Source organism: Diceros bicornis, chromosome 3, assembly GCF_020826845.1.
Source record: "Diceros bicornis minor isolate mBicDic1 chromosome 3, mDicBic1.mat.cur, whole genome shotgun sequence".
Classification (NCBI taxonomy): domain Eukaryota; kingdom Metazoa; phylum Chordata; class Mammalia; order Perissodactyla; family Rhinocerotidae; genus Diceros; species Diceros bicornis.
Genome location: NC_080742.1, coordinates 14,260,159 through 14,285,052, shown reverse-complemented (window position 1 = coordinate 14,285,052; position 24,894 = coordinate 14,260,159). Strand labels below are relative to the sequence as shown.

The 24,894-nt window shown below is 36.5% G+C and overlaps 1 protein-coding gene across 2 annotated transcripts in view; it reads right to left on the bottom strand.

The window, feature by feature from the left end:
* RELN (reelin) overlaps positions 1-24,894 on the bottom strand; it is a 485,778-nt gene that overhangs the window by 234,076 nt on the left and 226,808 nt on the right. For both annotated transcript variants that reach the window (XM_058523829.1, XM_058523821.1), the window contains exons 5-8: positions 23,609-23,641; positions 20,377-20,455; positions 5,623-5,719; positions 450-501 (exon numbers count right to left, since the gene is read on the bottom strand). In XM_058523829.1, coding sequence (XP_058379812.1) covers positions 450-501; positions 5,623-5,719; positions 20,377-20,455; positions 23,609-23,641 — 261 coding nt within the window. The remainder of the gene's footprint in view (positions 1-449; positions 502-5,622; positions 5,720-20,376; positions 20,456-23,608; positions 23,642-24,894) is intronic.

The window sequence follows — 24,894 nt, the reverse complement described above, 5'->3', positions numbered from 1 at the left end:
GAATTAAACACAGATTATTTATGTCAAACATGAAGCCGTAATTGGTTTCTCTCAGCCACCAATAATTATCTCTTTCACTACTAGTCAGTAAGAGCACAGGAAATTTAACAGATTTCAATGTTAATCTGAGCAAAACATAGCTAATAAGGTAATTCTGCTGTAACAGAAAAATCCAATGCATTCAAAATTCATATAAATCACTTTAAGATGTTGTGGATTAACTGTATTATTTTTAACTACCACTCCCTGCTGGAGAGACGTGAGAACAGAAGGTAGCATTGAAAATTTTTTTTTTATTTCACTTTTTAAATGTTTTAAATTATTTACTGCCAAGTTAAGACTTACTCTTCTCTAAATCTAAAAGCGTTTGGCACTATAATCCTGATTGTACACTATGATTAAAACAAACATTTCCAAGTTAAATTGCTATAATTGCTAAAAACACTTACCAATGGAAAATTGGAGGACAGAGGCTGTTGTTGTATTGAGGCTTGTGGTAATCTAGAAAAAGGAATATATCAAAATAAGACGAGAGAAAGAGAACAGGAGAAAGAGGCAGAAGATGTCGGGAGGAGGGGAGTATGAAAAGAAGAGGAAAGAAAGGGGCCATTAACAGAGGTTCTATTTATCAAGTGGTTAGCTTATTTTTGTCAATGTGTCTGAACACACACATATATTTCGTGTTTCCCTGTGAGGAACAAAGCTGTGGGATCCTGACTTAGGCATTCATAGTACGTCCCCAGGGTCCTGTTGAAAATTGTCTTTAGTGTAATCTACCAGGTAATCTTGTGAGGGCACTTAACACAGTCCCTTCCACTCAACCCACCACCTCCCCTCCATCCTACATCAACAGATCTGGGGCCCAAAAGGAATGCTATAAAAAGGCTACCAAACAAAAATTGGGAGGTAAATTAACAGCAAATGAGGAGACTAAGATTTTTTTGAAAAGTACTTATAAGAGCTAAAGGGTGTAGGATTTCTTTGGGAGATGATGAAACTGTTCTAAAATTGACTGTGGTAATGTTTTCATAATTTTGTGAATAAACTAAAAATCTTGAATTTTACACTCTAAATGAATGAATTATAGAATATGCAGATTATTTCTCAATAAAACTGTTAGGACCTCAAAAAAAGTAATCAAATTACAGGCCTGAAATATCCTTCCAACATACTCTATTTCTTTCCCTTAGTTTCATGAAGAAGCACGCTTAAACAATTTTCCTGCTTCTGAAAGAGTAACGGTACCCTATTTAATTTTAAATAAATTCAAATTTTTAAAATTTTTATGTATTTATTCTTTGGAGCAATGACTTTGACCCATACCAGCACAAATGAGATGAGAATTAAGGCTCTGATTTTCAGTAACTCTCTTGTTGGGTTCCTGACCCTGTAAGCTAAAAGTATAGGATGCCTGCTATGACTACACTCTATAGAAAAGAACGTGTATACCCATGTTTTCATCGTGGCAAAAGCAGTAGGCTGTCTTACTCTCACTTCTTACACATCCTAATAATATCCTTAGACTTATCCCTGTATTTGTTAGCCGCCATGTGATGGGAGTCCACAACTGTGGAAGGGTCAAGAGATACCTAGTTCACGAATTGTCGTGGAAACTAGTGGACAATGAGCAAGCCTCTTGCTCTGCCAGAATTCAGCAGAGATGTGAATATCAAAAGATCGCGTGTGTGCTTTCCATTTCTACAACTTGATTTGGAAACAGGACTGAACGTGTGATTTAAAATTCATGAAGAAGCAGGAAAGGTAACAGAGCAGAGGGCAAGAGAGACATTTTTGCTGTCCAGACATCAGTATAGGTATCAGCTCCTAATAGATTTTAACCACAGCAAAAATCACTGGTGTCAGAGGAAATTCTCTCTAAATTACCTTAAATCCTTCATTATCACAGATTATCTGCTAAAAGAAAATTGGCCCCCCATGCCCAGAACTCTGTTTCCTGGACCCTTCCTGTCACCAGAGTCATCAGAGAAAAAAAATGAACCAATAGAATTTTCTTGAAATAACTAGGATACTAGCTCCTTTTCAAGACTGCTTTAAAAGAAATTTGCTTTTTTCAGAGCTTAGAGTAAGTTGAACTATTTGTCCTCATGGGTTTCTACTTGGATAATTTGATCTTAAAGCCCAAAGAGGCACATGGAAATTTTAAAATTTTTCATGTAAATTGAATGAACGCTCCTCTCTTCTGATTTTACGTAACTGAATAGATTCTTGGATGAATTATGAAACACTCCTGAATAGAAGTTTCTTTGAAACCATGGTATTATATAAGTTTAAAGCACCCTGGCTATCGCTACTGCTAGCAGTAGCATTAAACATACTAGAGAATCTTAGATACTTATCCTGATGGTGTAATAAATGATGCTTGTGTCACTGTGATCAAGTTTCACATGTGCGACCTCTGCTAGTAAACAGTAAGTTGCTTTAAATACTGCCAGATTTCAAATTACATGTGCTAACTGACGGTGACCCTAGATTTTGAATAGTCATTGATTCTACATTTTTTTATTCACCAGAGAAGTTAAGGACTCCTGCGATGGTTGACTCTCATTTCTTTACCTTTAGACATTTAGTTTATTAGTAAAATTGTCAGCTACAAGAAAGAATAGGGAAGATGAAGAGAAAAAAAATAACAAAAAGCATTGCCTATAAAATCTATTCATTTATATTTACATTTGGGCATTATAAATTATTAATTATTCTTGAGTTCAAATATGTAATTTTAATCTGCAACATTACTAAGCCTTCATATCTGACATTCTGAAAACTAAAGAGTCTCTTAAAGGGTTTTTGATAAATAATATAACAACTACGAATGACTGACAGAGAACTTTTTTCGTACCAAATCTCAGTGCTCTTAAATTAGCAAACAGATTCCCAACTATGGAAAATTAGTATGATCACTAAACAAATCTCAAGAATCACTGCAGGCTGATGCTGTTCATTCTGCACATCTTCCCTGCAAATTTTTATTGGGTTTGATCCTGTTTTAAGCTCCAAATCACCCTTTTAACTAAAATGCATTTCTAAATATGTAAGAATAACTCAATAAATACTTGCTTTTTAAAAAAATGGAGGGTAACATAACTAATTTCATTTTAAGCTCTGAGAGAGCACATTTTCTCTTAAAGGAGTGGGAAAATGAATTCCTCTTTACTTTCATTTTAGACTAGGAAAATTAATAAAGTTAGGTGCCACCACCTGAAACATGGAAATAAACTTCACTGGGTTCAATAAAACGTGTGCGGACTGCACAGCACGGGAACAATGAAAACACAACACGTAGTGAGCCCAGGCAGAGCAGACACACCTCACTGACTCTGCTTTTATTGAAATGAAATGGTCATTTGACTAAACTCACAAAATGGAGATGCTTTTTTTGGCATTTTAAAAGATAAAGCGTTAGCCTACTAAGATTCTTTGTCTATGGCTGTTTCACAACTTCAGTTAAGAATTGGATTTATGAAAAATAAGAAGCATTTTTTAAAAAGTGATGTTCAGGGGCAGATAACTTTCATTGGTTCCTATGCACAACAGTTTTGACTGGATTCAGTTTTGAAGCACTACACAAATACTTGAATTTTAGTAAACCTAATAGCATGGTAACTGACAACTGAATTCCTCACTTTTCATTCAATTAATGTCTTCTGTAAACACAACTTGCATACAATATATATTTTTGCTCCTGGGACACCAACACAGTATAAAAATTATTGAAAATTAGAAGTTGCTAGCCTGTAAACTGTGGGTGCCGTCCCTATCATTGTCAATGTATCTTCAGCCTATTCCCTTTGAATCTACAACACCATTCTTCTTAGGGAAATACTTGTGATGGGAATATTAATCTGCATATATTTTTTTCTTTCTTAGATGAAGATAATTATTTTGAAAATTTTCCTTTTTAGTTGAAAGGCTAATCTCACATTAATTATATAATATACTTCAAAACTAGCCTATTAGGTGTTTAAATTTTAATGCCAAATAAGCTGACATATAGTGAAACAATCAGGATTAAATATACATGGTATCAAATAAACTAAATACTTCAGTTTTTATGCTATAGAAATATGAAATTTGGCATTATATTCCTAGATATTTTTACTTTCTATTAGTCACTAGAAACAAAAAAAGGACTTGCCAAGCATTTCCAGAAATATTACTGAGAGAACATTCTAAAATAGGCATTTATTCTAAGCTCAATTAACTATGGCAAAAATTTAATTTTGTTTTAAGGTTTATAGACAATTGATTCAGTCATGGTACATTATTTAAAATGTACTAGCAAACCTATTTTTTCAAGAAGGACTTCACAACCAGAGTCACATTTATCTGCAGGAATATTATAACACCTTGCGAGACTTGAATTATGCGCACCTATTATGTTAATTTGCATCCAATTAATTCTGTTTGTGTTCTAATTTCAACTAAAAACTCTTCAATTTATCAATGTTCTGAAGTTTGTATCTTTAATAAATTAAATGTATCCATGGCCATGAAAGAGGTATTCAAGCAGCATAAAATAAGACCACGTTGTAAAAATTAATTAACTTTCACATTTTGATAACTAAATCTTCTTTTAATTGCCTAGCTAGTTTTCCCCCTTTTTTACTGTGGAAGCCACTCTTTCAGCCACTTGTAAAGTTAATGAATTTGAACATAATGTGTGACACAGGTGAAAAAACACAACCTGTTACTAAAAGCCCCATGATAAGGAAGATGTGGGAGAAAACAAGCAGCAGCACTGAAGCTCAAGTCAAAAAACAGAGAAGCAAAGCAGCATAACACCTGTTGCGAGAAGAACATCGGGGCAAAGAAATTGAGCCAGGGGTATAATACAACAACTGCTTTTCTACCCCTTTTCAAGAATGTGAAATGAACGTAGTCTTTGCACCAGGAAGAAGTACCAAGTAACAACAAAAGGCTCATGAGCCACACGTTGATGGCTGATGTTTTCACTGCTTGCAATTTAGAATGCACATGTTTCATTTTACATACCATCCAAAAACTTATCTTTGGCAAGCAAAGTCTAATCAGTCTAAACTAAAGGAAAATAACCTGCTCCTAAACATTTTGGCATAAACCAAAATTTTTAAAAAACTGCTTAACTCAGTGTGTTCTTTCACTTAAAAAAAATTCATTCAAGTTCCTCTGTGGTCAGAAAAAAAGGTTAAAAATAACATGATAAAACTGCTTATCTAACGTTTTTGGCTTGCAAGGAGAAAATAAAAAGTTTAAAAGTAAAGCTTTAGCTAAGAACTTATAGAGTCACAAATTATTTAGATATGTTATATATAACAGATGTGTGTCACATACATCATATGTCACACGTCATACTCACATTTTTAAAAAGCCATCTAATCATAATGGTGCACCATGTTTAAGGAGATCCACTGATGCTGCCAATTTTATTACTGAATTCTTTATTTTTACATTTGAAAATAAACCATAAAATCACTGCTCCCAATTTTCAGATATGTGTAATAGGACTCATAAATAATACTGTAAATTTTTATCTGAACTGTAAGAGCATAAGAGAACCTTTTGTTGGCAAAGAGCTCAGTGAAGACAATGTATTTGGAATAATGTACATAAATAGCATATACTTACCAATTCTCTTGGACCATACGGCTCACAGAAGGTGACAGCATTGCCATGCATAATTGCACCACACTGTTCTCCAGTCTCACAGTTGTTACACTGAACCCTGTGGGAACACAGAATACATCCTCAGTCTGTGTACTAAGTAGCACAAAGTGGTTTATTGCTCACGTAAGAAAAGATGTAATGGTTACCGTTATTCAGTTCAAACCAACATTTCGAGGTAGGTAACTGTATTTTGTATTGTGATATGTTAAGGAAACATGAAACCAGAAATACTTGAACTTAAACTCCAGTTCTTTCAGTTACTCGCAATGGTAGGCAAGTTACTTAACCCACGAAAGTTTCCATTTTCTCACCTGTAAAATAAGGAAACTAATACCAACCTAAATCTCACATAGTTATCGTGAGGATTAAATGAGAGAGTGTACATAAAACAGAGTACAGAACCAATCCCATAGTAGGCACTTAACAATGGCAGATGGTATTGTTATCAATAATTGCATATAAAATGTGCTATGCCCAATACAAGGATGTTTGCAAATATTAAAGATAAGCAAAGTAATATACATTTATATAATGAACTAAAAACTTATCTCTGAAATCAAAAGATGTTTTCCAAAGTTTAAATCTTTTTCTTTTGAGGTATGACAACTGTAAATGTTTAAAGTAACTGTTCTCAAATACATGTGCATGTCTACAAAATATACCATGCTAAAAATAATGGAATGAGATTATATTTATTGTACATATTAATACGAACTATACACACATTCTAATTCAAGCAAGTTTTGGATACTGAGTTAATATGTTAACCTGAAAAATAATTTAATTAGCTGCTTTATTATTATAAAATGAAATGGTAATAAAATTTTAGGACAGAATTTCAAAAATAAATTTATTCATGTCTTTAGTAGAAATTGAAGGTACGAATATTCTGGATTTGACTTTGCATGTTTACAGCAACATTTACAATGCTCTGCATTGTGACATTTCAACCTACAATCATTACATACCTAACATGCAGAAAGAAAGATCTATGTTTCCTCTGTCTGAACCTCAAACCACATGAGAGCTGTATTTCATGCAGAAAGGACATTTTCAAAAGACTTTCACATTCCAAGTGTCAAACACTCTGGAAAGGGCACTATGCCCTTTGTTTTGGAGATCATCGTATTATGCCCTTTCAGCTGTTTGCTAACTTCAGAGAAAGAGGCAGTAGAAACTCCCATTCAAGGAGAAAGAAGACAATAGTGTGAAGAGATACCAGATAGGCCATAAAGCCAAGAGGCAGAAGCACAATAAATAAGTAAAAACCCAACAAAGAGATGTATTTCCTATATGTGTATTGCACGGAATATATGATTGTTATTATTATAATCTCTTGAGCTGTGTTCCCGCACAAGGAGATCAACAATGTCAAGAACTTTTGATTTTTTTAGAATAAACAGAATAATTTCTGATATGGAATTTAAAATGCTAGTATTTCAAAGTATCACAAATCTCAGCAGGAGATTTAAATCTTCTCTTGATTACTGTGAAGCAAGATTCTAATAAACTGTCCTTGACATTAGAAGAGACATAGTAGTAGCTTCATAAGGGCAACAAACATGTCTCTTATTCACCATTTTACGCCTGGCATGTTGTATTGCATAAATACTTGTTGAATGAATGAATGAATATAAGACAACTCTGTAAATAGAACTCTTATTAAATCCTGTGGTCTAAAGCACTTAGAACAGTGCCTGGCACATACCTAGTACAATGTAAGTGTTAGCTGCTATTATTATTATTATTTTCATCATTATTATTATTATGGATTTCTACCATTTTCATCCAGAACTGGTATATTAGTTTTTCTTTTTCCCACAGAAACCCTAATATATGAACTTTTTACTACTGTTTTTCTATTCTTTACACATTATTTTTTTCCAAGGAGTGTGATTGTGATAAAAGTACAGAGAAGTAGCACAAAAATTACAGTGGGGTTCTTACTTAGGATGAGGATTATTTGGTCTCCAAGTCATTGTGAAATGGCTTGAGAGAAACATCAATTTTGACAAAGAAAAATTAAAAGAACGTTCAACCCTCACAATGGCTATCTGCCATTTTCCTCTAGTGACTCTAAACTAAAAACATCATTGCTGACATGAAGTCTGGGGCCCGATGTTTGAATTCCCGCAGCAATCATTCTATCTATAAATATTGATCAGGAGTCCCCAAATCAACCATATATCAGAAAAATATCATCTCCATAAAATATATGTATTACATGCCCCCTTCTCCCACAGTTTTGATTAAATAGGATTCAGGTGCAGCCTAGACATCTGTATAGTGTTTAAAGGTGACTCTAACATAGATGGCCTACAGACTGGCATTCGGGAACCGGTGATTAGACAACAGATGTTTGATGTGTTTGGAGAAAACTTACTTACTTCTATTTTGTGCAATAACATGAGTTAGAAAACCAGTAAACACAAGAAAAAAGCAAACAGATAGAGCTCTTCTCCCATTTGGCTCAACAATCCCTCCAGACGTTTCTCTTCTTCATTGCACTTTATAGCTCCATAAACTTAAAATTTATAAAGGCAGTGGTACCCTGTTGAAACTTAAAGATTTAGAATGATCAGCTACTACTCACTGGGTTGGTGCTACTTGGAGGTAAAATGGCTTCACCAAGGATTGATGGAACAAATTTGTCAGCTTCCTGCCAAGGTCTTTTAAATGTCCTTTGCTTGAGTTTTTCACAGTCTGACTGAGTTTGTCAACATAATTTATTATAATTTAACCTGAACGCCCATTCCTCTGGGTGGTCAAACCCAACCCATTCTTAGCTGCCAATGGTGTTACTTATTCATTCATCATTCATTAATTCATTCTTGTAATTAACAGACTTGTATTGAGGACCTACAGGCACTGTGGTGAGCTTCAGTGGTACAAAGACCAATAAAACAGTGTCATTTTCTTCCAAGAGTTTACATTCCAGAAGGACACGCAGAGAAACAAGTACATAATTACAATACAGGATGCCAGTGCAATGATAGCTATTTATTGCATTCTATTATGTGCCAGATACTCTGAAGTCTATTCAAATCTTTCAACCTCTCTATAAGATAGTTATCAGTGTCCTCATTTTCCTAATAAGAAAATTGAGCTTCAGAGAAGCTAAGCATTTGCTCAAATCACACAGCTGCGAAGTTGACAGAGTTGCAATTTGGATGCAGGGCTTGCAAATTCTAATACCTATCATATTTTCCATAGCTCCTGACTCCTTATAACAGGAGTATGCACTGGTTGTGATGGTACCAAACTCAGACTGAGGAAGCAAGGGAAGGCTCCCAAAGAAGGTGGTCCCAGAACCGGTCCTGAATGAGAAATAAGAGTTACTCAAGCAAGGAAAAAGGTGATAGTGTGACAGGGCACAAAGAATGTAGAGATTATGACATAAGTACAATTGCTACTTCAGTGGGTTAGTATGGCTGGAACCATACTGGTACACGGAGAGGGGTGGGGCTGGAAAGTGGGAACAAGTTCACGGAAGGCCTCACGTGCCATTTACCAAGTGGTAGGTGCTGTACTAGGAGCTCTACATGCAATACCTCAATTAATTTATACAAAACCCTCTCCCTCTGTTTTCATCCCCATTTAGAGGATGCTAAAACTGAGATTTAGAGATATTAAATGATTGTCCAAGGTTACCCAGCTTATAAGTTATAGAACTGGGATTCAAACTCGCATTATTCTGTTTCCAAAGTCATGACACAAATCCAACTTTAAGGAAATTACTCTAGCAAATGATGGATTGGAGGCAGAAAAGACAGGACTATTGACGTAACGTGAGTAAAACATAATAGTGCCTTGAAATAAGGTGGAGATGGAGAAAGGTGGGCACACTCTGGAGTATCACTATGCAATAGAAATGTAATGTCAGCCACATACGTAATTTTCAACTTTCTAACGGATACATTAAAAAATAAAAAGGAACAGGTGAAATTAATTTTAACGTTTTATTTAATTCCAATATGTTCAATATATTTTAATATGCAATTAATATAAAATTATTAGTGACATAGTTTACATTCTTTTTTCATACTAAGTCTTCAAATTGTGGGGTATATTTTACACTTACAGAACATTTCAACTCAGACAAGTCACATTGTCAACTGCTCACCAGATGTATCTGACTAGGGGCCACCATACTGGACACCACAGCTCTAGAGAATTACAGGGCTTGGAAACTTACTGCTCTCTGGTTATGGTGACAACTGGAGATGACCAGCTGACAATGAATATACGTATCTGACCTTTAGAGAAAGGAGATCGGCACTGACATGACAGTTTAGGATATGGCTGAAATCACAGAAGTGTATATTATTGGGGGTCGAGGGAGAGGGGAGGATATACAAAGTAAGAAGAGAAGAGGTCCAAGGATGGATCCCTGGGGAATGATCATATTGTCCTTAGTCTGGTTTCGGAAAGCTCTAACCATCATTGTGACCCTTTAGTGTGTATCAATCCGAGCCTATCTCTGCTCACTTTTCCATGATTATTGGCAGTGTGTTCATTTCTATTCATGTTCCTAACAAACTGTGCTGCCCATCGTGACTTTCCTAATAGTGAATTTATAACATGACCTTCCTAATAGTTTTCTATCATTAAACCTAAGCATTGTACAACTACACATATGAATGCTATTATCATAAAGAAAAAGATAAATCATAATTTCATGATGAACACAATGATCCTGATAGAGACCAGACAGTACAAAGGGCAACTAGTGGTCATGGATTCCCAGAAGAAAACAGTGATCTGTGTCAGAAAGACAAGGTGAGTTTTAAAAACCTATACATGTAAATAAACATCCCAATTCCAAGAAAAGTAATTTCTGGCTTACTCCAAAATTTAGAAGAATACCTAAGTGCTCTTAAAGTCCGATCCTCCTCTCTTTCTCAGAATGCCTCTGTGTCTAACAGTTTAACTTGATTGAGTAGAGTTAGGTCCTCAACCCCAAGGGGTGCTCTCTGTGAAGAATACTAGTAGTCTGAAATCCTACTTTTCCCTTATGGAAAAGTTCTACGAATTCCTAAGAACTGGAGTTCAATTTGATGGATAATGAGCAGTCCAATTTTCTTCAGTCTCACAGCAAAAAAACAGGTGTTTGTTCCTAACATTTAAACTGTGGCCTCACAATTGAATTTTCTCAAGAAAATGATGGGCTTTGCAGACTTAGGTAGCATATTCTTCATAGATTGGTGGGAAGAAGGAAATTTTAAATAATTCCAGTTAAACAGACTCTTGTTTTTCAATTTAAAAAGGAATGTGACCTCCCAGGCTAAGAATTAGAAATGAATTGCTTCTCTGCCTAATAGTAAAAGTAATATTGAATATTTCTCTAATCTAAGAAATTTTTCCACCTCTTTTTCTTTTTCCCAGTATGAAAAACAGAACATAAGAATCTGACAAATACTATGGCACATCATACAAATAGCCCACCTCAAAATATATTCTGCCATAAACAGTATGATCAAAAGACATTTTAAGGGAAAACCTTGCTATCGCCCAAGACCATGCAACGCCTGAATTTATTAAGCCCTCTCCGAACCTATTTATCACACGCTTAGGTTCCACATGAAGCTTATCCATTACTAGAGTTCACAGATCACCGCACATTTGAGTTAGAGGGCACCTGAAACATCACCGGGTCTCATCACCCCCTCATTTTACAAATGATGAAACAGGACTAGAGTTCAGGTTCCCCGAAGCCTTGTCCAATATTCTTCTCACTCCACTCTAACACAGCCAGTAGGAGAAAAGAACTCCAATTCTACAAAAACAAGGTGCATTTCTAAAAACGTCTGTCATCATTTTTACTGACAGTTTATTTATTTATTTTTTATAATTTTATTTATTTTTTACCCCAAAGCCCCAGTAGATAGTTGTATGTCATAGCTGCACTTCCTTCTAGTTGCTGTATGTGGGACGCGGCCTCAGCATGGCCGGAGAAGCAGTGCGTCGGTGCGTGCCCGGGATCCGAACCTGGGCCACCAGCAGCGGAGCGCGCGCACTCAACCGCTAAGCCACAGGGCCGGCCCACTGACAGAGTATTTTTAAAAGCTACAATGGCTTTTCTTAAAAGTTCCTTTTTTCATTTATAGGATAAAAGGGTTTTGTTTTGCTAATGAAAATGTAAAAAAGAAGAAAAATGTCATGGGATTCATAGAAAATTTTAAGAATGAATTCGCTGGACTGAAGTACATAATCAAATTCAATATTCCTTTGCTTATGTAAATTCAATATTCCTTTGCTTATGTACAATTTTGGATAATTCATCACTATTTTATATAGACACTATTGCACTCTCATTTTTTTCACTAATGAAACATAAAAGAATCAATAAATATAAAGGCAGGTACTTGTTGACCAACACAAGTAGAGTCAAGTCATAAACATAAAAGAAGAAGAGATGCTCTGAACCACAGTTTGTTTTTCACTATAACAAGCCCCTTGGCACTTTGAAACTTGTTATTTTGGTGTCAATTCTCTATCTTTGTTTTTCATTATTTAGGTGCCTATTTTTGTTGGGATAAAGAATTCTATGTGCATTTGTGCTGTGAAGAGTACACTTCTGAAGGTATAATTATGTTTTTAATCCTGATTTTAAAATTATTAGACTGGAAAACACGCCAAAGCAACCATTTAGTAGGCACAGAGGAAGCTGAAGTGAAATGTCCCCGGAGCCCAGGTCCCCACGTACTGTGGTGACTCACACAGGACACTCAGGAGGCAGGATGGAGGAGGAGGATTAATGAGAAAACTGAGCTCCTTTGCACAACCAGAGATTTATGAATGGTTGGTGGTGACATCATCCTGATAAGAATAAATAAATAATTGAAATATTATTTTCTCAAGAGCAGCCTAATTACACGGCTCATTCTTCTCAGATCAGAGTGAAATCACTCAGCCTTTAGCCAGGCATTCTGCCGAAACAAGTTAATCACCTGGAAACTCCCTGACAATCAGTTATCATCAAATTTTCATTTCAGATACATGCCGTTTGTCCCCAAGACCAAGGACACTGTATTATCTATCCAAAATTTATTGCCTCTGAAGGAGTCAGTGTCTGGGACTCAGTCCCGGAAGAAGCAATCTGCCATTCTATAACTCAGATCTCTCTATTCACCAGCATTTCTGAATGGAGATATTAAAATAATTTTCATATTTGTTCTGATTATAAAAAGTACTTTAAAAATGGAAAAAGGAAAAGAAAAGAAAAATCTCTTAAAACTTCCTGACTCAAAGATAACATGTCGCTTCCCCCAGGTATAGCTCAAACGGCCTGTGCTGATAGAATCTGATGTGTGAGCTCGCAAGGCATGGCCAGATCATGAACTGGTGAATTCACCAAAGTAAATGGGAGCCTGTGGGCCATTGGGTAGCTGGGCAGTCAGCTGACTCCTGGAGATATTGGAGCTCCTTGTACTTTCCATTCAATCCTCAACAACCAGAACACTCAACTTTTGACCATATTTTATAATAAAGGGGGCATGACTATTTACTTGTGTAAGATCAAGCTTTAAAAAAAAAAAAAAAAACCTCAAAAAATTCTATTCTTTTTGTAACATGGAGTATTTTTATAAAAACAGCAAGGAAAGTTCACTCTATAAAATTGAGAGTAATATCACCTTCAACGATGTCATGCCTTTTTTCTAAGGAGCTAACACAAGCTCTAAACGTGAAAATGACAAACTCCATTTATAGCTCATTCTTTCTCATTACTTCTCACTCAGGAAGGTAAGAGAGCTCTTCTTATTTCCCTAGGGAGTTCAAAAATTTGATCTCTCTTTTGTTAACAGATAGAATGACAAATATTATTTGGGTTAAAAATAACCCTTTTAATATCTTACGACTGCACGCAATATTCTGACCTCCTACTATGGTGAATTCCACGACATGCTGCTTGAAGAAATATTTTCTCACTTGTTTCAAATGTACTTGACATTTAATTCCATTGAGTGAGCTCTTATTTCTGTCATCTAAAACAGAGATTAAAGAAGGAAATAATAAGCCTCCAGATTCACACCTTATTTTATTAGTAGGACACCTCCTGGTTAACCTTTCTATTGTAGATGAAGCTTTTCCCCAGAGCAATTACATCAAGGTAAGAAAAGAGGAAGGAGGGGGAGGAAGCAAGAGAGGAAGGTTAGAGGAGAGTTTTGTAATAAGAGAAACAAGTTATTAACAAAAGAGAAGAGGGAGCGAGAGAGAGTGGAAAGAGGTGAAGAAGTCAAGAGGGAGGAAGTAAGAGAAAAAGTAGAGAAAGATGCACATATGATCAGAATATTGGACCATTAAACCCTAAAAATCAAATTATAATTCCACAACTCAAAAATACACCAATACATTAGAGGTTCTGGCAAAGGTATGTCATCAGAGAAAGTATTTATTTTGCCTGACTTTTCTCATCTATTCACGATCTCCCTTACTCACCTGCTCTTGAAAAAAATGTAAGGTTTACGCTACATGCTACGCTGGGTAAGCCTATTAGGTCATATGTCTTCTAGGTGAGCATCATTATAAAAACAATCCCTTGGAAATCCTTCAGCAGTGGTGTAGAGCTTTTGGCGCCCACGGCTAGCGCTCCCCTTCGCTCAGCACTGTCTTCCAGGCTTACTGCCCATGGGCCTGCTGGACATTGAGCAAAATGGGTATACTTTTATCCGGTTTCTTTCCCAGTGACATTGTTCATCAGTCTTACCTTTTTCTGATTACCCCAAAACTCCACTTATAATGTGGTTCTCACAATTGGCTACTAAATGAATTCTGTTTTTGTTCTTTATGGAGGGCTCCAAGATACTAATGAACTATGAAGTAGTTTTACTGCTTCCTTGACTTCTTTTCTCTTATGGACTATGCTATTAATCACTGAATAAAGCTCCAGCTAGAATGACTCACCCTGCCTCCTCAAATCTCAGTCTTTTCATATTCTTTGTTCAGACACCTATTTTTCTCAAAGAAGATGAACTTCAATAAGCCAAATCACCAATCTTTTTGCTCCTTTCAGAATAATTGCTTCAATAAATGAGTATTTTCAAGAGAATATGAGATGCAGCAGAGTCTGTGATCTCTGTTTCCCTGGTCCTGTAGTATGATCTTTTACATACAAAAATGGAAATGTTCTAGCCTTTTCTTGATTCAAGCAATCCTATGTAATACCAGCCATGGCTTTAGCTTCCTTAGCTATACTCTGTGGGGCTTTCTGTTTGACAAACCAATTGACAGAGGTCTCGTGTACCACAGGATCTGAGACAACTTCATCTGTGTCTTTCTTCTTGACGTCTCATATCCCTGGTGGCATCACAACTTACTCAGCTAAGATGCTTCTTCTGAGGAGTGACTCCTGTTCTTCCCTGATTTCTGCTGAATAGGACATCTCTGCTATTATTATTGTGCTGCAGGGGAAACATCTGTTGTCATCTGGCTGCCATTTGTCATTATGTTTTCTAACAGTCCCATGTTTCCCACTAGAACCTCACAGCCTGGTGATATTATAGCTCTGGATGCCTTCTGTGATCTTCAGAAAACAAGCATTAAAGGGACAATCTGTCAAGCAAAACAAAGATTTCTCCTTGACTTTGTAATTGCTTGGAGGGTAAAGACACTTCTTAAGAAAACTTAAATCGTTTTTAAGAATTCATTCACTTTTTAGTTCCTTTAACTCTCTCTCTCTCTGAACTCTTTGTAACTCCAAGTTATGAATCAGAAATATCGCCTATTTCTTATTTTTTTTCTCATTGTTTTTATTATTGTTGGAATTTTATATTGAGGTAGATTTGCACACAGTGAAATACACAGATCTCAAGTTTGGACAAATGCACAAATCTGTGTAACTCATGCCCTGTCAACATATAGAGAACATATTCATCACCCCAGAAAGTTCCTCAAGTCCCTTCCCAGTCAATCTGTCATCCCTGAAACAATCACTGATCTAATTTCTAGCACTTTAGATAATTTTGCCTAGTCTAGACTTTACATAAGTGGAACCATAGAGTAAAAACTATTTTGGGTCTGGCTCCTTTCATTCTACATAATATTTTTGAGATTCAACCATGATGTTTCAACTATCAGTAATTCATTCCTTTTTATTCCTGAGTAGTATTCTATTATATGGATGTATCCTATCCATTCTCCTGTTGATGGATACCCAGAATGTTCCCAGTTTTGCTTATTAGGTATATTTATTTTTAATAAAAAAATAAAGATCGCTCTCCATTTGTATGAAACACTGGCAGTGTTTATATTCTACTAAAATATCTTAATTCATAAAAATGAACTATAAAAGTATTGTTAATGTATGAGTAGTAGATGCTTAAGTGAAATTTTAACAAGATAAAGCACATTTGTAGGTCCTTATAGTCCTCTAAATCTAGTTATGTGAGATTTTTCTTCCCACCTTTTGTTTTTTTTTTTTTTTTTGGTTGGAGGATTGTCTCTTTATGAATAAGACACTAACTGATCCCATCCATCGTCCGTAGTGCAATAGTAGTGAACACACTTGATAATGGAGAGTTGTCAGCAGTGCTGATAAATTGGTGTTACTCCATCCACACTGTCTCTCACCCTTGTGGGCACATTTGAATTGATAAAGTTACTGCTGTGGTTCAGAGGTATACTTGCATGTGGTCCAGCATCAGGGCAAAGTTAACGTGCAGAAGTCTCACTCTCGCCAAGCCTGAGTCGCCACTATATTCCCATAAAGGGGTTTTGTAGTTTTCTTTACTTGTAACTTTACTTCTCATCTGTCATTCAAACAAAGCAATCAGAGCACTGAGAGTGGGGAGACAGAGGGCCACTTCCTTAGCAGTGAGATCTGGGGGGAAAAGAGCAGAGGGACTTTGCTCTGCATCTCAGGGAGGCAGAAGGACCTTAGCTGCATGATAGTACACCAGAGTGTAGCATCGCAAAGTGGCCCATAGCCTAGGTCCAGGAGCAGTAGAACAGTTTCCATGCCCTCAAGCAGGGATCAAAACAGAGCCACTGCCCTGAAGGAGTGGTTAGGACAAGGACAAAGCCTCTCTGTGTGGACCAGTCATCAAGGACTAGATGAGATGGGAACAGATGGGAGGACCAGAGGTGCATCCCCACCCTACTCCCTGTTTTTGCACTAAAAATCCCTCTGACGCTTAGTTACAGCATCAGAAAAGTGGGAGAGGGCAAGCCAAAGGTGAGTGAAATTACATTTCTACCACTAGTAGAAGGGAGAACAATAAAAAGATATTAAGTTGGGTTATGAAAGAATAAAGTTAAAGTTTTATTTCTCTGACACCCAAGTTTGTGGACAGAATTTATAACTGCTACCCTTGTGTAAGCATAAACAATTTCTGGAAGAACTGGCAGAAACTGTGAATAGTTGTTGCCTCTGGACAAAGGGAATATAGGTCTAGTGTGGGAGGAAGGCTTATTTTTATTATTTTTTTATATTGTGGGACTTTTCGCCAAGTACATTTATCAATTTTTAAATAAAATCTAATATTTAAAGTAAGTAGATAGATAGTACATTCAATATTGAGTTGATGTAAAAAAGTTTCTTGGTTCTCTTCCGACTGCTGTCAAACACTTGGAATAGTAACTTAGCTGTTATGTTCACTTGTAATAATAGTAATATCATTTTATGTTCTTTGTTTTTATATAAACATTTGTACATGGATAACAAACTTGGATATCAGAATTACATGAAATGGAGTGGGAAAAAAGTTGGTTTCATTACATGAAGTTAATGGAAACAAATAAGTTTTGAGTGATTTAACTTTTAATCTGATCTCCAATATTGCACAGACATGACTTTAGTCTCCTAATTTCTCCTTTTGCTTGTCCTCAAAAATTATAAATTAAATAATACATATGATGCTTTTTGAACCCCATGGAAGAAACATGCTCATAAAAGTAGCACACCTTTCCCTTACGGCAAATTATTTGGTGATGTATTTAGTCATGGGAATTGGGCTAAAAGAGGCATTCCCAGCACCGTGCTTCTGTCCGGTGGTGTGTGGCAGCGTACAGAGTGATGGAGTGGGCAGCAAGGATTCTCCCTCCCACACCACTACACAGTTGCCCAGGAGTTGCTAACTCTGTGGGGTGAAAAGAATCAAAGACAATATTGTAAGGGACAAAACTCACGTGCCAACACGTGTACCAAGAAAACAGAGACTTCAGGAGAGTGAGAACTGCCTGTGAGGTTCCAAAACAAAGTAGGGCTTTGTTACTTTACTGGAAATGATTCACTGGAAATTCTGACTTCACTGGGTGCTGCTTTCTGACTTGAGGGAGTTTATGTCTATTTTTAAGGGATTTAAAGCATCTGATCCCCTCTTTTTTTTTTCCTTCTCTATGATTCCACTATAATGTATTTTCATTAATATAATAATACAGATATATTTAATTTGATGTCTGTTTTTCATCCAAATACAACGTGGAAAGACTTGGAGACTCATTTAAATTAACTGGCTGAAGATTATTTTAGTAATAATGATTTTCGGTCATATCTGGGCTTAGAGGAGCCCAAACAATGCGCAAGGAGGACAAGGAGACCAATGTGCAAATACACCATAGGAGAAAGAAAGGGAGGGAAGGAGGGAGGGAGAAAGAGATGGAGAGAGAGAGAAAGGGAAAGAGAGGGAGAGAGAGAGAATAAGGGAGGAAGAGAGGGAACTAACTTGTACTGAGCACCTATAATTCACCAGGCGTGGGGCCAGACCTTTTCAGGCTCATCAAACTTTAAAACAATGCTGTAAAGACAGTATTTGCCTCACTTTTACTGACAGGGAAACAGGGTTCAGAGACGTGAAGCAAGCTTTTTGCTTTCTCAAGGTATCCAGAGGGCAAGTGGTGGCTCAAGAGTCAAATGAGACTGGCCTGACCTCAGAACCTCAGCCACCCTTTGTTCAACAATGTCATCTCTCAAGTGATGAGAGTTTCGTAGTTGGTTGGTTGTTTTTTCTAATCTTAAAGAGGCTAGATGAAGGAGATTGTGGGCAATAATGGATAAAGTAAAATAACTCTGAAGCCTATTTGCTAGAAGACAGAAATACGTGGTTTTTTAAAGTTAATAAAAAGTTTTTTAAAAATGTAGGAAAAACTATAGCTTAAGTAAAAGGGACACAAAATCTATAACTTCAGTCAAGAAAGCATATATCAGATCAGTCACGAAAACGGGTGAAGCAAAATCGATCACGTTTATTGATTTTAAAAACAACAGAATTTGAACCACATAAAAGACATTTCATATTTGTCAAGTAAACTCACTGAAGAAAATGAATTAGCTTGACAGAAATGAACTTGCCTTGAAAGAAACAAATCATCTGATAACGTCTATATTAATGGAATATAAAAAAGCCAAATGTCAGGAGAAGTAGAGAATTTTTCCTGGATAAAAGTGGTGCTTAGAAAGTTTTTTTTAGCCTTTTCTTAACAAAGATTTTCAATTTATTTTAAGAAATTTATATTTAGGATATGTTCACAAGGAAGTGAAATTTTATTGATAAATTATTTCTTTAAATGGCATATAAATTATGAGACTTTATGACTCTGTCAAGTCTGATTTTTTTCTTTGTATATTTATACCATCTAGATCTATATTTCTTCCTAGAAAAGACATAAAAAGTTCCTGTGTCTAGTATTTAAGCACCAACACTCTCTATAGCTATATGTCATCTTTAACTCCCAGGTCAAGGGCTACATGCTCCAAAAAACTCCCACCAAAGTCATCTCTCCTTTTTTGGAACTATGATATGTTATTTGTATCACTCTATTAGACTTAAGGATTTCTATCTAGGATTATAAGCTTTTTAAAAATATATTTTTAGTGTCTCCTCTACTAAGCTATACACTATTTAAGAGAAGGAACCGTACCCCTTTTTAACTTACTATATAAATAAAATAATTATTGCTTAATATTTGTTGAACAGTGAAAATAAACAAGAACAGAAATGAACAACATATGCTGACATTTGAGGATAAAATGGTTATTCTCTTTCTAGTCTTGAGTATTGCTTGAATTTTGGTTGCAACTTGAAAGTTTACATCAGAACTTCTAATTTATCTCGAACTCTTAATTGTGTATACAAAACCATTTACTATCACAGAAAACCCATATTCAGATATTCTGTCAAATTATGCAGCTGGATTGTGGCTCTGGGTCGACAGACCTATTTCTCTGAAGTCAGCAAAAGTACAACAAATTGCCAACAAATTTATGCAGCCATTTATGTATTCAACAGGTTTTTAATGAATGAGTTTTGGTTCATTGTTTCTTTGCCCTCAAAAATCCCACAGAGTTGCACCTAAACAGCCTTCAAAAGAGAGACTGGAGTATAAATAATGAGGTGACCCAATAACTTAGGAGTTATTTGGAAGTATGAATGAAATCATCTCTCATTTCAGATAAACCATTTCCCTTCTTTTACTTGGCATAAATGCAATTATTAGACACATTAAAGCATGTTTTCTATGTGAAGATCTTGTACAACTGAAAAAACATCTAACCATACCCATGGCTTTGAAGGACACCCAGATTCAGCTCTTAAAGAAGTCAAGAAATAGGCTTATGCAGTCTACATTAAGCCAGATTCCCTAGCTGAACAATTCTCACTGACACTTTAGGGCTAATGAGCAATCTAATTTTATGCAGCTGCTCCAGGGAGCAGTCAGCATCATTTTTTTTTTTTTTTCATTAAACAAACCAAAGTGAGGCATATTCTTGTAACTTACCATATATTTGGATTCAATCCCAGTTGGTGGTAGGAGTCAAAGTCATCTCGTAGGATAATACTGTCGCTATGTATTTCAGCTAAAAGAAAAGTAAAGTATTCAGAAAAGAATTAAAGTAAAACTAAACAATAGATTAAGCTACACAAAAGGGTTAACGTGCTGCATTTATGAGGAAAAACAGTATTTTAAATTAAAACTGAACTTAATGAACAGTTGATTATATTTGTTTTGCCCCTAAACTACTAAGGGATAAGGGGAAAGGCTCTGCTGCTTAGACACCTCGAAGTCTGGGAACCAGAGGCCCAAACAGAAACCTACCAAAGTGTCACCAGGCAGGAGAAGCAGGAAGCCAAGATCAGCACTAACTTACAGGGAGGGGTCACACAAGACTTGCCTCTCACAGCTCTACACGCCCAGAACAGATTCAGCGTTTAACTCACTTTAAAGCACAGAAAGGGACGGAACATTCTAGCTATATATTGTCCGCTAACGTTGCTGGTATTTACTAACCCATTTCCTCTTCGCTGTCCTACTGTCCCTCTTGCCCTGGCTTGCTTCCTCTCATTCTCTATATTCATTCATTTTTTACTCAATGTGTTTCAAATTCTTAACATTTTTTTCCCTCAGAACTGCACAGAAGAAATTACCTACACAAACAAGTAAAACTCTCAAGTAAAGTCATGTTAGAAGTCAGAATAAATGCCAGGGAAATATCTATAGTTTGAAATATATTATCACTACACTTGAGGTTGTATTAAATACCCATTTTTAAGCTCTAGAAGAATTTGGGGCATGCCAAGAGCAAATAATGTTTTCATAAACTGTAGAATATATGATATTTCCACTGAATAGAGAGTGGACAATAAAAACAATTTCATGGCCAGACACAATGTAAGTGGGCTCACTTTTAAGATTGTGTGAAAAATGATAATTATTTCTACTCAAGTTGTAAAAAATTAATTTAGTGCTTAAAAACCCTCTCATCTGATTCCCATGGTTTGCTTGGGAAGTTTGCTTCAGCTAATACAAATTCTCTGGGCCTGTACAATTTTGTTTGAACTGGTTTACATACTTTTTGGAAAAATTCAAATCATATGATCTGTTTAACAAAAAATAACCAAAATTTTATTTTTTTCAGAAGTGATATTTTACCTTTTTTTTATTTTTGGCTCACTCGAATGTAATTCATTGAACTCACTGGGTAATTAATCACCTCCAAATATCAGGAAGCATACTTTCAAATTCTCTTTGGTGACATGGCCACCTATAGCCATCCCCACCCTCTTGATACCAAGTATGCCAGCAGGTAAGCACATAATGAAGTCCGGGAAACCAGTGAATCAGCATGTTTTGAGAGAAATGGCTGCTGAGACTCAAAGCCTTAGGCACGTCAGCAGGGAGAATATGGATTACACTGGAGAGAACACTGTGATGTATTCTGTGCAAGGGAGTGACTTAATGATTCCTCTGAGTGATTAGATGCAGCGCCTGAAATGCCTACGGGGTACAGCTCTCTCAAATACCCAACCTGGCCCAGACCTGGCTGGGCCACCGCAGGTCACCCGCCTGCCTTGGCTGCCAGAAGGCATGCTTCTAAGGGCTTGCGTTTGCCTGCCAAAGAAGAGGAGCCCCAAGCTGTAGCATTACATAAAAGTAGAGGTTCCCAAGGCAGATTTTCTAAAGAGAAAAAATAAATTAATTGGGTTTATAGGTTGAAAGGAAAAGCCCAAGAGAAAAATAACTGACCCATCTGCAAGTCCCACAGTGAGAGACATCTGAAAAGGCTGGGGCAAGCCAGGAGGGTTTCTCTGCATTCTTATTGAAGAGTATAGTCTAGGAAATTGCTTTTAAAATACGTCTTCACTGACACTAATGAGAAATTTAACTCTTAAAGATCATTTGTTTTTCAGAGAATTTCTTACGAAGGCATGGGTAAGCCTCAATCATTATTTGTTCACGTATTTCTCTCTTTCCAAACACTATCACAGCATTGACTATACACTTTACAAATATGAATTCACTTAATCCTCATAACAACCCTAGGAGGTAGGTACTGTTATTACTTCCCATTTTACAGATGAGGAAACTGAGTCACAGAAAGGTTAAGTAACTTGCTCAATGTCATGTGGCTAGCAAGCGGTGAAGGCAAGATAAACCAAGGTAGTTTGGCTCCAGAATCTGTACTCTTAACCACTACACAAACCTGCCTCGAGAACTGTGGACTCCTAAGTGCAGGGCACTATGAAAAGATTGTGCCCATCAAGGGACGAATGGATAAAGAAGATATGGTATATATACACAATGGAATACTACTCAGCCATAAGAAACGATGAAATCCAGCCATTTGTGACATCATGGATGGACATTGAGGATATAATGCAAAGTGAAATAAGTCAGAGAGAGAAGGTCAAATACCGCATGATTTCCTTCATTAAGTAGTAGATAATAACAACAATAAACAAACACATAGGGACAGAGATTGGATTGGTGGTTACCAGAGGGGAAGGGGGGAGGGAGGAGGGTGAAAGGGATAATTCGGTCCATGTGTGTGGTGATGGGTTGTAATTAGTATTTTGGTGGTAAACATGATGTAATCTATGCAGAAATAGAAGTACAATGATGTACACCTGAAATTTTTACAATGTTATAAACCAATGTTACTGCAATAAACAAAAAATTAAAAAAAAAAAAAAAGAAAAGATTGCAAGAAAAATGAGAGGTGGTACCTTTACTTGGTGCCATTAAACAAAGCATATAGTTATCTAAACAGCCTCATTTCAATTTTTGAAGAAATGACCAAATTATTTCTCTTTTTACAACCCAGTACTAATTTGAGCAGATATCTCAAATCTGAAATGACTTTAATTCCTCCACACTCATAGCTCCTTATCCACTGCCTCTGTGCTCTACTATTTATGACAGGTAGGAGCTCTGGGGAAAATTCAGCATTAGAACACCGTGTCAAAAGATCACACGCAACATGATCCCAAGGATGAACATACAAATGGGTTCAAAAGTCCTCCCATTAGCTTCAGCTGGGCAGCACGATCCTCTCTTCGATGAGGTCCGTGATCAAGCATAATCTAGACCTGAGTCTGATTTCAATGAATGATCAGTGAATTGGAGAGGGCAGAGAGTTTCCTCACCTCTATATCACCCACCCACATAGTCAGAGGAGCGAAACAAGTAGACCTAGTGCTAAGGTTAGTGACATTGGGTGTTAATCACTTACCTAGATGTGGGTGCACAGTGGCCTCTGTTGGAGCTGGACCGAGAGAGAAAAAGGGAAAGATGATTGATTAGCAACACACACAGAAAATCCAGTATTAAACAATCATGAATACAAGTACAAAACTGAGGTCATACTAAACAAATTATATGCCTACAAGCTTTTTAGAGGCGTAAGAGGAAGATGCCAATAAACTTCCTAAATTAAGATATCTAACTCACTATATGGTTATCATATTTACAAGTAATGCATTACTCCTAAAGTGAAGAGTGGAACCCCTTACACACAGCACAGTTATTTATTATACACAGTCAGTCAGGTATCCTTTGAAACACACAACATAAATGTGATGTGATAGTTAATGGACATTCCAAAACCCTTTCTGAGCACCATTACATGCTAGGGGCTTTTCTGGGTATAAGGAAAATAGAGACAAAAAGCACTATCCTTGCCCTCAAAGAGCTTACCACCTGGTCAGGACAACTACAGTACAGTGTAATAAGTGCTACGGTAGCGTGTCAGAGGGTGCTGGGGTGAAATGAGGGACAAGGGAGGGATACGAATTCCAGGCTGACCAGGAGAGGAGAGTTGTCAGGAGAGGTTTCCTAGAGACAGTGATTTCTCTGCTGAGTTCTGAAAGACTAGTACAAGGAAGATAGGTGGAGGGAGGGGAGAGGAGAGGTGCTTCTTTCTGGAGTAAACGTGGAATGGTACAGAGAATGGGAGAACCACAGCAATTTCAGCATGACTGGATGAAAGTTTAAGAGGAGGGAGTCGAAACGGCGAAGTTGGAAAGAGCAGGAGGACAAGATCATGGAAATGAATGCAAAGGACTTTGGACTTTACCATGAAAGCATGATGATCTCCTGAACATTTATGAGCAAAGGAGTGGATGTTCAAATATGTGTTCGGCACTCTGACAAGAGTTTGGAAATAAGGGACACTGCCCAATTAATACTTTGGTTCTGTTTTTTTCTCAAAGGACTTCCAAATCTATGAAGAAATACTGTCAATTCACTATCTAAAAATTAGAACTCATGAGATAGATATTTTAAAATCTTTTACATCAGTTGAAGAATTTCAGCTAGATATGAAAAAATTAGTTTCTATCACGATGATCAGTGCTTCAGCTATGTTAGATGAAAAATCGAGACAGCATTTTAAAACTAGAGACTGATGTTTGTCTTATTGCTTGATAGCACCATATTATACCTATTGAAAATACTTGTGCTCAGTTTTTGAAACATACTCTATGGAAAGTGTCACGGATACAGTTCTTAGCATACAGT